The following is a 14,319-nucleotide window of genomic DNA, read 5'->3' on the forward strand; positions in this document are numbered from 1 at the left end:
TGACAAGGTCTCCTGGGAGAAATGGCAACCTTTCCGTAAGAACTGTAGTGAGAGGTTTTGGGGTTTTTTTGTTGTTGTTGTCACTGTTTTTTTTTTTTTTTTTTTTTTTTCATCAGATGTGTTCTATCCAAAGTTTTGTGTTTAAATGTGTACTTTTCATTGTTGAATTACTTCCTTACTGGCTCCGGTTTCTTGCTGTCACCACAATGGCAGACATTTCTTCAGAAATCTTCTTAGAGGTACTTCTTAATATTAACCCAAGTGGAATCTGTAGACTACCTAAGACATTTATGATGCCACAGGCGTGAAAAGAGGATAAACTTTGGTGTTAGATCAGGATTTCAGTTATGAATTTGCTGCTTATTATCTGTGGACCCTTGGGCGAATTAGTGCCTTAGTTGAGCCTTAACTTCCTCAGCTGTAAAAGGAGGTAATAATGTCTACTTTATGGGCTGAATTCTAAGGATTATGTTAAATAATGGATAAAATGCATCTGACATGTAATAGATGCTCTACAATTATTGGATGCTATACTAACATTACCACCCATGTTATTATTTCTTATTTTTCATAAATTTGGTCTTTAGGAATAAACTTTTATTATAAGTCAGTTGATAATGATGATGATGATGATGCTGATGATGATGATAGAAAATAGTTACATATTGCTTTACTCCGTGCCAGGCATTATTCTAACACTTTACGTCTCTTCTCAAATGTGATCCTTATAACTGCACAGTGAGGCAGGCTCTGCTATCATGCCCATTTTACACATGAAGAGACTGAGATTTAGAGGTTATATAACATGCCCAACTGATATGGTTTGGGAATAATCAAACTGAGATTGTAAATTCTGCATAATTTCTTTTTACAGCCCTGTAAAAGGAAGCCTTGATCATCGGCTTCTCATGTCCGTATTTGGATGTTTCCAAAATGTGTGCAGAACATATGCTGATTAGGGGAGTTAACAGAATTTTCTAACATTAGCTAAGATGTTTTCAAAATGGCCTTAATGCTCCACTAACAGTGTGACACTCTAAATAATGTTCTGTCTAATTTCAGCCTGTGAAGTTGAAGCGGGGAAAGTATACCAGGTCTCCTCAAAAGAGCATATGCAGCCTTTCAAAGAAAACATGGAACAATTTATTATTCAAGGTAAATTCCAAAGAGATGTGTTATGTTTTTCTCCTCTTTCAGCAAAAAAAAAAAAAAAAAAAAAAAAGTACAAGGCATTGTTTAAAAAATACATATTGCTTTAAAAGGGCTTATTTTGACATTACAGAAAAGCAGATTAAGTTGAATTATGAGTCACAGAGTTGTAAGAGGCTAGCAATTTGATAAACATGCTATTTTGTGGATAATGCACATTATTAATGTTTGTTTGCTTGCGTGACAGTAAATACACTAGATATTAGTTAAAATAGCGCATCTTTGTAAAGACACTAACAATTCTGTGCTTTTTGTGATAGAAAATTAGATGGTATTATTTTACATTTTAATTGTACTGATGACCTCATTTCAAGCTGGTATTTATTTGGCTTGTCAAAACATTGTACCCAGAGAACAAACTATATTGATGTTGTTCGGATCTTCAGAGCATTATTTGCTGTTTTTTAATGGGATACACCAGTACCTCTGGATATTCAACACCTTTCTTCCAGGGAGCTTAAAAACGTTATAAATATTATCTCATGGACTCTTCCTGCATTTCTAGGAGATAGGCGGGATGGAAAATTTTAGAAGATAAAAAATAACAAAAAAATTTAAGAGGAAAAACATCTATTAAAAGTCTTGATGTTTGAAGTCACTGAAACTTATATCAAAGCATTTACTACTCAAAATATTTCAACTTTGGAATGTTCCATCTCTTCTGAAGATCAGATTTGTATCATGCCATGCTCTGGGAAAGTTCTTACTGTTTCAGGAATTCTCCTAGAGGCTGACATGGCTTGAGACTGAGGCCAAGAACACTCTGAAGATTGGCTCCATACTTTATTTTGTTGTAGGTTGTTCAAGTGTCATTAATGATGATTTAACAATGAATTAGTCATACTACAATTTGATTAAATGTTAGGCACAACTTTTTTAAGATGGGAAAATACTATTGAATCATTTAAGATAATTGTGAAGATTGAAACAGAACTCTGGTGAAACTCATAAATCATGGTGAATGTCATTTTCAAATTCTGAGGTCTTCGTAACTTAGAGTGGAAAATCTACTCATTGATTCTTAACCGAAATCATTAGTCCTGTAGTAAATATTACAGAACATTGTAAACTCATCCCACTCTTAGTAGTGAATAAAAGTGAATCGTGCTTTTTCCATCTAGTGGGGTTGTGGAATCAAGAATATGTAGCACATTTTTAAAAAATGTAACAGGAAATAATATAGGTAAAAGCATAGAATATTCACTTTTGTCTCATAAGAAGAAAGAAATCCTTAATCCCAGGATTTATTCAAAGAAGCAGTCAAGCAATTTGCTGGATTTCACATCCAAAATGTAAACAAGTGTCACTCTTATTCTTGGTCACATTATATGTGATTTATTATATAATATTTTGAATCCGCAATTTATAGACCAGGCATTGAGACTAGTGTTTTCCATACTGAATAGTGAAATTATAGTTTGCAACACTTTTGGAATTTAGGCATTGTGCTTTCAAAACACAGATGATCAGCCAAATATGATATCTCTGATAGTCATTTATAATGATTTGAAAGGCAGTTAGAGGTGTTTAGGATTTGTCTAGTAGTTCCTGGTAGGAAAGACGGGATTGCCCAGTCATACTAACTGTGTAAGTAAGTATCTCTTCGGATTTTAACAACCTTACAGGTTTTTTTGTTTTTTTGTTTTTTGTTTTGAGACGGAGTCTCGCACTGTTGCCGGGCTGATGTCCAGTGGTGTGATCTCAGCTGGCTGCAACCTCCACCTCCCAGGTTCAAGTGATTCTCCTGCCTCAGCCTCCTGAGTAGCTGCAATTACAGGCACCCGCCACCATGCCTGGCTAATTTTTTGTATTTTTAGTAGAGACGGGTTTTCACTCTGTTGGCCAGGCTGGTCTTGAACTCCTGACCTTGTGATCTGCCCGCCTCGGCCTCCCAAAGTGCTGGGATTACAGGCATGGGCCACCGTGCCCAGCCAGGAAGATTTTTTAACCTCCTTATTATGAAACTCAGATATTTACTTTTTTTTTTTATACTTCTCCATGTTAAATGAAAACAATGTGGTAAGGATACTAAGCTGTATACTGCATTCTTAGAAGTAGGAAATGCTTCACCTTTTTGCCATTAAGTTAAACAAGATGAGTCTTCATGGCACCTCTTCCACCACTTTCAGTTGCCTTTTTATTTCTTTTCTGCGTCTGTTCAAGTTTTCTGTTTCTTTGTTCATTTAAAAATTGTTTTAATGCTTTCAGTATGCCCAGCTATTCTGTTAGGTATGATTTACAGCAGTGAATAAGAAAATGTATGTGTCTTAATGGACCTTACATTCTGCATTACCTGGAAGACAGGTGATAACAACAACATAAACAACAACAGAAAATTTTTTGAAAAAAACCTATGTACATCAAATGTGTGTAGATCAAGTGTGTCAACAATATGAAAGAATAAAAGTCTCACTTTAAACATAGTCACTCTCAAAGCTGTTTTCAAGAACAGGTAGGGAAACAATGGAGTTCCAAATATGTTTCCCGTTCTAGTCCATTTTCATACTGCTATAAAGAACTGCCTGAGACCGGGTAATTTATAAAGAAAAGATGTTTAATTGACTCACACTTCAACATGTCTTGGGAGGCCTCAGGAAACTTACAATCATGGCGAAGGCAAAGGGGAAACAAGGCATCTTCTTTACAGGAGGAGAGGTGCTGAGGGAAGCAGCAGCTTCTTTACAGCAGGCATCTTCTTTTCAGCAGGAGAAGTGCTGAGGGAAGGGGGAAGAGCCCCTTATGAAACCATTAGATCTCGTGAGAACTCGCTCTCTATCATAAGAACGGCACAGGGAAACGGCCTCCATGATTCGGTTACCTCCACCTCATCTCTCCCATGACACATGGATTATGGGGATTATAGTTCAAGATGAGATTTGGGTGGGGACACAAAGCCTAGCCATATTATTTCCCTTAAAATACATTTTTAAGGCCAGGCCCAGTGGCTCACACCCATAATCCCAGCACATTGGGAGGCTGAGGTGTGTGGATCACATGAGGCCAGGAGTTCGAGACCAGCCTGAAACCCCATCTCTACCAAAAATACAAAAGTTAGCCAGGTGTGGTGGTGCACACCTGTAATCCCAGCTACTCAGGAGACTGAGGCATGAGAATCACTTGAACCCGGGAGGCAGAGGTTGCAGTGAGCCGATATTGTGCCACTGCACTCCAGCCTGGGCAAAAGAGCAAGACTCTGTCTCAAAAATTTAAAATAAAGGTTAATTTTTAAGAATATAGCCAATTCCTTTGCCCCCATGTTTCTTCTAGTTTATCAGGACATGATTCTAAAATTAAAACTATAAACTAAAGAAAATGCCATCTTAGCACAAATAAATGCCAAATCTTTGCTTATAATTAGGCTTTCATCAATAATAGTATTCTTACATCAGCCTCTGTGCTTAGATTCATTTATATGGGTACGAATATATTTTTGTATATACAAGCAAAGTCTTTTTTAATGTGCCTCATCCTCAAAATCTAAAATCTCTTGAACCATTCAAGAAGCTATGCCCAATACTGCCCAAATGTCTTTATTGCATTAGCTCCCTCTGTATAATAGAAACATCTCTTATTCCTGTAATTCAGCTATCGTGTGGTCTGTGCTCCATACTCTAAGAGTCTTACGGAATTCATCTAGCCTGGCAACTCATTCAATGTTCCCTCCCTATCTTCCTAGTTCTACTGAAGCCAAGATTTCATGGTCTATATGTAAACACCTCCTCACTGGGAAGATCTCTCACCTCTGCCCTAAAATAGGCAGATTTAGAGAATTTAGCCCTACTGTTGTAAGGCATTCATTGTTTGTAAAGATGCTAGATATGTACCCTCCTTGGGAGAATAGAGAATATACTCACTCAAAAATTGTTCTGACCGCCACCAGGCTTTATGTTCTTCATAACACTTATCACTGTCTGCAACTGCATCGTTTATTTGTCCCTCAATACTATAAACTTCATTAACAAGGCAGTTTTGCTTTGCTTCTTGCTGTACCCCTGTACCTAGAACAATGCGCAGTATAGTATAAGCTGTCTTGCTCACCAGGCATAGGTCCAGCAACTCTTGTTAAGCTCATCTCTTTGCTTTCTCCATATTTGCACCACAGTATTGAGCAGCTGATCATTTTTGTATGCAGGAAGGTCCTTACAAGAACACTGACTAGCATCACTTTAAATTCATAAACCCACTGACAGAACTCTTTTTTTTTCTCAACAATGTTACTAGATTTCCCTTGCAAAGTTAGCTTTCTCTATTTCTGAGATTTGTTTATATCATCCCTTCTCAAACCTTCGCAATCTTCCTGTTCCATTTACCGATGACTCTAATGATAACCTCACCTTATACCTCGATGAGAAACAGTTACATGATTATACAGAAGCTCCCACACTTACCCACCATCACATCTGCAAACCAACAGCATCTGAATCCGTACTTTCTGTGCATCTTTACTACAAGAGAAGGAAAGCCCTGCTCTCATTACAGGCGGATCCTTACCCACATGCTCTGGACCTGATACTTCTATTTTTATCCAGGAATCCACTCCCAGAGTTACCTCCCCTTCTCTCTCGACTTCAGTTGCATGTTTTCCTTCTGGGCTTGACTCCTTCGACAGCACTCCGACATACTCTATCTTACAGAGCGTGAAACCATAAGAAGGGTGCTAAGTATATATCTGTGGAGAGGACAAGTCTTTTTAGTGACTGTCAATACTTGATTATTAGAGGAATGATTGGGGGGTGAGAGAGTTTACGTATGTTTATTGCGGGACTATTCACAATAGCAAAGACTTGGAACCAACCCAACTGTCCAACAATGATAGACTGGATTAAGAAAATGTGGCGCATATACACCATGGAATACTGTGCAGCCATAAAAAAGGATGAGTTCATGTTCTTTGTAGGGACATGGATGAAGCTGGAAACCATCATTCTCAGCAAACTATTGCAAGGACAAAAAACCAAACACTGCATGTTCTCACTCATAGGTGGGACTTGAACAATGAGAACATTTGGACACAAGAAGGGGAACATCACACACTGGGGCCTGTTGTGGGGTGGGGGGAGGGATAGCATTAGGAGATAGACCTTATGTAAATGACAAGTTAATGGGTGCAGCACACCAACATGGCACATGTATACATATGTAACAAACCTGCACGTTGTGCACATGTACCCTAGAACTTAAAGTATAATAAAAAAAAATATATATATATGAGAGAGTTTAAACTAAAGGAAAAAATCACTACACGAAGAAATGGACACAAGCAAATTGGTAGTTGCGTTGTGGGAGGGAGTAGCGTGTGATGAGGCTGAACATGTATTCCTGGCTGCGGGACTTTGGCTTCTTCCAGAAGTCTTGGGGAGCAGAAGTTGCTCTTGGGGAGCAACAGTTTCCCAATGATCAAGGGATCAGCGGAGGCAGGTCGGACTTGGAAGCAGGAGACCACTTATAAGATCGTTATGGTACGCTGGTAAAGAAATGAGAAGGCCTTGGACTAAGGAAGTGGGGATGGTGCTGAAGAGAGAATAGCAGCGATGGTACTGAAGACAGAATAGCTGCGAGGGATAATAATAAGACAGAACCAAATGGACGAGGAGATGATGGATAGGTGTCTAGATTTTAGGTTTGAGTATCTGGGTGAGTGGGGGTACTAATCACTGAGATAGAGAATATGCATAGAGGGAAAGATTTGAATGGTTGGCATGGTTACCCATATGTAAACACGCAAGTGGGCATGCCCAGTGGACAGGTGGGTATATGAGCTGGACTTGGCATAGAGATCTGAGATTGAGGATTGGACATTGTAAGTAAGGTAATTCTTGCATGGATGTGGTCACCTAGGAAGATAAGAAAAAATAGATCCAGGGATAGTATTCTGGAGGAGAATAGCATTTTTAGGATGGACAGAGGAAAACCAGGTGTTAGTAGTCAGGTAGATAGGAAGAAAATCGACAGATGCTTTTGTTATGGAAGCCAGAATTGGGAAGAGTTTCAGAAAAGAGCGAATGCAAGTACTCATAGCAGCACATGTTCAAATGGACTGAGTAAACGAGGACTGAACAACATCTAGGCTTGTGGATATGAAGGTGGAGGTCAGTGGACGGAACGTGTTTCTTGGATTGGCATGAGCAGATGCTGATTTTCTGAGCTTTTCACATAGAAGCGAAGAACTAGAATGGCACAGCTCTTATTGCGGGACAACTATAACTGATGCATACGTGTTGGACTGAACTCTTTGATCAGAGTTACGATAACTTAGCTTATCTCTATTTTCTGTCACATATGTGACAAGAAACCATGTATGACATAGGATTTTTCTGTCACAAAACCAACATATGTGATGGTTTTGTTTTTGTGCATGTGAGATGAAGACAACTAATTCTTAATCTCCAGATGATCATTCAGCATTTATTTGCAGTTTGGTGTTCTATTTTTTTAATAGCAGAAAATGTGGGATATAGAAAGATGAGATAAATGTGATTACTGGGGACTCATGTTTTCCTAATATATCTCTCAGAACTCAGTACACTCCTTCCTTTTTTCTGTCTATTTTTGAATCTAATTTGTATTTTGGACAAAGTACACACACAAAAAACATATTATCGCTGAATTATAAAGAATCTTAGATGGAATGGATGACCTTTATATATGGATCTGCTCATGCTGAAGTCACTGGGAGAGAAATACAAGCCTGGTTCTCCTTTGTTGGCCTTCAGTGCTCTCTTAGTCATATGGTACATTTTGATAAGTGTATATTTTAAAACTTAAGCTCAACTGTTTTTTGGATGAATGACAATTAAAAAAAAAAAAAGGAGTGGGGGTTCTCTCCATGCTTTTACATAAAGTCCCTACCGTGATTTTATAAATCAAAAAGAGCTAATGGGATTTTTCACTGACCTTGCTCTTCATACTTCTACCCCCCTCCCCGCTTTTCCCAAACATGTCTTTAAACTAAGCATAGTAAATTGTGGCTGAACTAGGGGACTAGAACCAAAATGAAAATGCATAAATCTGTAATCACATGCTTATAATTAAAAGAATGTTGAAACCTCAGCTCTTAAATATACAGTCTCTAGTACTGGTAACGCTATACTTGAGAACAAAGAGATGGTGACAGCAGTGGCTGTTAACTGTGCCAAAGACTGAAAAGCCTAGTAGAAGAGAGGATCTTTCTCAGAAAGGAATATTCTCTATGCAGGGTGAGCACGTTTCATGTTGTGCTTCTGTGTTTTTCTGAAAATATGGTAAAGACACTGTTTCCAGTAATGGAAACAGGTATGTTTGATTTTTTGGTGTAATCTTCCTTCACTGACCATTGAATGTTGAAAAAGAAGCATAATTGTCTTTTAAGCAAACCGCTTTTTACCATTATGAATTTGGTGTGATTTGTTGCAGATTTTTAAATTTTAATGAATTTGGTGTGATTTTCTGTAGATTTTTAAATTTCCGTTTTGGAGAGAAAAACCAAAACATTTGCCCTGCTGGTAAATCATGGGACTTGGTCCAAGCCGTTGCTTGGCCCCTCCCAGTTTTAGCTTGAATGAGGGCAAGTCTCTGGGACCCTGCCCCTTGCAGCAGGAGCATCTTGTCTCGTGTGCATGTGTGTGTGCCTGTGCAAACCTTCCCTGAGACCCAGGACAGAGGCTGCATCCTAAGGGCTGGTTTTACCCTCTTTTCATTCTGTACATCCTCCCCCACCTGCCTGTGAAGCTCTCAGCGTCCTGCCAGCTGTACATGTCCCCAGCTCTTTTTCTCCTCTCCCTTTATACTGGGGGTTCAGAACTTTCAGCCAGAAGCCTCTGCCCTTGTACTACCTTGTCCCCCACCCCTTTGTCCCCTCTGCCCCCCAGCCTGCCTCCTGCTTGATGGCTCAGGTGTCCCCATGCTGGTCATTCTGGCCCAGGAGGCAGGAGCAAGCCTGGAAGACTCCCCTGCCTCTGTCACTTTGTGTAGTTAATTGTGCTTTAGGGGAAAGTGGGGGACTCAGTAAATTTCTCGTGCACTAGTGGGGAAGAAAAGGTCGTAGGATAACAATTATTAAGCCTTAATACTATTTCTGCTGTGCTGGAGAATGAAGCAAAGCCATTTATACTCCAGGCCATTTTACTTTCACGACTCTTTAGGTCAGTCTGAGCAGCCATTATTATCCTCATTTTACGATGAGGAAACAAATTCTCAGAGGGCTCATTGCTTGACTGAAATACAATAGATGGCAAAGGCAGGCTGGAACCAAGATCTCTTAAAGGAGACTGGAGCAGTATTTTAATTTAAAAATCATTGTAATTTAGTAAGAGACCCAGATAGGGCAGTTTTGTGGTGTCAGGTGGTAGAAACCATAAATACAGATGAAATCCCATGTAAGATAATCAATTAAACTCAAAAATCACCAATAACTGGACTGCAAAATGAATACTCTTTTGTATTAGTGCAACATTCATGCAGACACCGTGAACCAGACAAATCTCTTTCCCCTATTGTAGTGACAAATGATGATTCCATTTTAAAGGTACCTTTCTTGCCACTCTTAACATTTGAGAAGCATGAATTTGAAGTGATTCTTCTGGAAACAAAAATAGTTTATATCACCACTTCTCTCTGAGGGTTAGATTTCCAGCAGCCATAATCATTCATTCTACAACCATAGATGAGACTTGATCAAAGAGCCTCTGAGGAGTGACAGGGAATCGATTCCATATGGGAGTCCCTAACCACCGCCTCCTGCATATTTTTAGTCGGATGCTCCCACTGGCACCTCACACTAAATATCTCCATAATGTGTTCCATGCTGTGTCTTCAGCACCTAGTATGTCACAGATTTCCAATAAAGATTTACTTCACAGATGAATGAATGAAGGAATGACTGTCAATTCAACACAAGCATCTCAGTTCTTCTGCCCCGCTTGTGTTCTCTAACACTGTAAGTAGTGCTACCACCCATGTGATTGTCTAAGACAGAAAGCTTGGCCTCATTCTTCGTTTCTCTATGAATGAGTGATGGGAATATTTAAATAATGCATGTATCTATTATAAAATATAGGACTATAATGGAATGTAAGTCTTCTCACTATTACTGTTCTCTACTTTAACCAATGTTATATTTCATTTCTAGCCTTCTAGAGATAATTTGCATGGATAAGCATGTATGTTCATATATATATATACACATATACATACATACATGTGCATATATATAGATACATATGTGTGTGTGTATATATATACACACATACATACATATACACACACACACATTTGTATTTATATAGTTTTTACTAGTGGTTACATGCTCTATATGTCTTTCTGCCTTTTGCCGTTTCATTTCCATTATGAAATATTTTATATTTCTTTGTTTTATATTTTCTATATAGAGATAACATATATGCATGTGTATATGTTTTAGATACACACATACATACAACATAAAATCTTGTACTATATTCATTTTATGTTGAACACAAAAATATAACATTTTATAATTCTTACACTATTTATATGAGACAGCCAATTCTTCTCATTTTCTATAGTTAGGTTTTATAGAGTCACTGTGAACACTGAATTAGTAAATATAGAACCATTGCTCCTATGGGGAAATACAAGTTTATGTGCCTGCAAGCCTGTGGTCATATTCTTGTCAACTAATTCACGCATAACTTTGTCTTATGTGTGTTTATGTTTAATGACACTTTATCTAATAATATATATTGTTCATTAATGTTGAACTCATGGCTAGCAACACTGTTACTCATGCCTTAATGAACTTTACTTAACACATATATTTTCTCCATAAGGTACATCACAGCCATCTTGCACATAGGAATACTAGCTAACAATTGAGCACTCTGCTTAGGGGCCATTTAAAACAGTGAAATTACCAAAAATCCCACAAACATGTGGAAAATGTGGCACAAAATAGATGGTGACAAGGACACTTTTCACAGGGTAAGAGCTGAAACAAGAAGGCGGAGTGTTACCTTGCAAAACCTCAGCTGGAAACATGCTAATTTATATAACAAAAATAAGGTTACAATATAGATCTATATGCATATCTTATAACCTAAATGAGGTATAAAGATTTATCCCAATATCCATATACACCCAGCTCACGGAATAGAACATGATCAATATCGGTCCTTCAGCTCTTCCATTTATCTTTCCCCAGTCTTATACCTGTGTCCCCTTCAGAGACAACCACTATCCTGAATTTTCTATTTATCATTCCGATGTTTATTCTTTATAGTTTTGCCAAACATGCAAATCATAACCAACGTATTGTTTACAATTTCAGGACCTTTGTGTGACTGGAAATATAAGCATAGCCTGCTGCAACTTAGTTTTTTCTCCACTGAACATGGCTTTTGAAATTCTTTCATGTTTTTGCATGTGGTTCTATTTCATTAATTTTTATTCTATTGTAGGACTATAATAGCACAGATTGTCTGTTCTATTCTATCCCCCCCCTTTTTTTTTATTTGAGGTGGAGTTTCGCTTTTGTTGCCCAGGTTGGAGTACAATGGCACGATCTCGGCTCACCGCAACCTCCGCCTCCCTGTTTAAAGCGATTCTTCTGCCTCAGCCTTCCAAGTTCAGCCTTCCAAGTAGCTGGGATTACAGGCATGAGCCACCACACCTGGCTAATTTTGTATTTTTAGTAGAGAGGGGGTTTCTCCACGTTGGTCAGACTGGTCTCAAACTCCCCACCTCGGGGGATCTGCCCGCCTCGACCTCCCAAAGTGGTGGGATTACAGGCTTGAGCCACCACGCCCGGCCCTCTATTCCTTTTTTATTGATTATGGACAATACTTATATGAACATTTGTGTTCACAATTCCTGATCCACATCCATACTCCCTTTTTGTGTTCCAAAGCTAGGAGGTTTGCTGAGGTGTGGGACACGTGAATCTTCAGCCTCGGAGGTAAAGCCAAAGTGTTTTTAAAAATGATTAGTTCTCATCTGCACTTCTATCAGCAGAGTTCCAATTGTGTTAAATCTTTACCAGGACTGAGTTCTTTGATTTTTTTTTTTTAGTTGTTTTTGACCCAGTTGACTCTTTAAAGTGGTGTTTCATTGAGGTTTTCACTTGCATTTTCCTGATTTTTTTTAGAAATCGTGTTTTCACACATTTATAGTTGTTTCCTTTTCTCTGTAATGCCTTTGTGAGTCTTTTGGCTGTTTTTTAATGACTTGTCTTTTACTTATTGAGTTATTAGGACATCTTAGTATATTTAGGACATTAAAATGTGGTCAGATAAATTTTCCCAAGGCCTGCTCCCACTTTGGAGCTTGTCTTTTAATTTTTCTTTTGCTGACTATTGATTTTTAAAAGTTCTTTATTTCTATGTAGTGATATCTATCAACCTTTTTCTTGATGGTGTATAATTTTTGCCTTATTTAAGAAATCCAGCTGGGTGCGGTGGCTCACGCCTGTAATCCCAGCACTTTGGGAGGCCGAGGTGGGCAGATCACAAGGTCAGGAGATCGAGACCATCCTGGCTAACACAGTGAAACCCCATCTCTACTAAAAATACAAAAAATAAGCCGGGCGTGGTGGTAGGCTCCTATAGTCCCAGCTACTCAGGAGGCTGAGGCAGAAGAATGGCGTGAACCTGGGAGGCAGAGGTTGCAGTGAGCCGAGATCACACCACTGCACTCTAGCCTGGGCGACAGAGTGAGACTCCGTCTCAAAAAAAAAAAAAAAAGAAATCCTTCCCTTCTATAAGTTTGTAAAGGTAATATCTTTTATTTTCCCAAGAAAATTTTATAGTTTTGCTTTCACATTTAATCCTTCAGTCTATTTGAAATTCATTTTTATCTATGATCCGCAATAGGAATCACATTTAATTTTATGTCAAATGGATAATGCTGTTTTAGTTGTTTAGTGCCATGTAAGGAATAAGCCATTTTCTCTCTAATATGCTGTACTATTTCTATCATGTAGGAACTTTCCATGTATGTATGGGTTTTCTCTATACTATTGGGTTTTCTCTATACTATTCCATTAGCCTATTTCCATTATTTGTCCTTATAACAAAACCTGTTACTATCCTATTTACTGTAGACTTCTAGTAAGTCTTGAAATGTGAAAAGTCTAGATTCCCACCTTCTTTAGATTTATGCCTCCTCTTGGTAGTTTATTCTGCTATATAATTTAAGAACTAAGTTGTTAAGTTCCACCAAAAAAAAAAAAAACTGTTAGGATTCTGACACAATGACATAGGCTATAGATCAGACTGGGTAGAACTGACATCTTTATGATATCAAGGCTTTCTATCCGTGAACATGGTACAGACTAGCGTTTATTTATGTTTCCTTTAATATCTGCCCAAAAAGTTTAAAATTTCATTAAGATTTCCACGTTTTTGTAGAAATATTCCTAAAGACCTCATTTTTGTTTATATTTTGTGAACTGCATTTACTCTATTTTGAATATATGTAAAATTCAAATAGCTTACATCTTACAAACTTGTTAAACCCTCTTATTTAACAATTTGAGATATTTTAAAAATTTCTCTGGTGGTATCACTGCGAATAATGACAGTTTTATGTATGTATGTATTTATTTGCTTTCTAGTTTTTTCTTCCTTTTTTCTGGTCATTTTGCACTGTGTTGTACCTTCAGTATAATATAGACAGAAAGACTAGAAATGTCATTTCACAAAGCGGCATAATTAGAGGAGTACAGATAAATATTTTGGCCATCTTTGTAAACAAATTAACACAAATTGATTGGAGGTTTTCATATCATTTAATTTTCCCCTCTACTACTTTTCAAGTGATATTCTTTGTCTTTATTCCTTTAGTGCCTATCTTGGATGTATCGACACAGTTCTTTTTATTGCGTATATTTAAAGTGTACAACACAATGTTTTATATATGTATACACATAGAATAAAATGATTCGTCAAATTAACATATTTTATGATTTCACATAGGTACCGTGTGTGCACGCACGTGCACCCTGTGTACTGCTGAATAGATCTTTGGACATATTTACGCTACATAGCTGCGATTTTGTACCCTTTCACCTCCATCTCCCCACTTCTCTCCACCTCCTGCCCTTTTCTACTCTTTGTTTCTAGGTGTGCAAGTTTTTTGGTTTTGTTTTTAGTTGAGATT

At 37.9% G+C, this 14,319-nt stretch overlaps 1 protein-coding gene across 1 annotated transcript in view; it reads left to right on the forward strand.

Annotated features, from left to right (window-relative positions):
- FMN2 (formin 2) overlaps window positions 1–14,319 on the forward strand; it is a 389,644-nt gene that overhangs the window by 278,544 nt on the left and 96,781 nt on the right. Inside the window, exon 14 of the mRNA XM_032137182.2 lies at window positions 1,063–1,155. Within this exon, the coding sequence (XP_031993073.2) occupies window positions 1,063–1,155 (93 nt within the window). The remainder of the gene's footprint in view (window positions 1–1,062; window positions 1,156–14,319) is intronic.

Source organism: Hylobates moloch, unplaced genomic scaffold (assembly GCF_009828535.3).
Source record: "Hylobates moloch isolate HMO894 unplaced genomic scaffold, HMol_V3 SCAFFOLD_18, whole genome shotgun sequence".
Lineage (NCBI taxonomy): Eukaryota > Metazoa > Chordata > Mammalia > Primates > Hylobatidae > Hylobates > Hylobates moloch.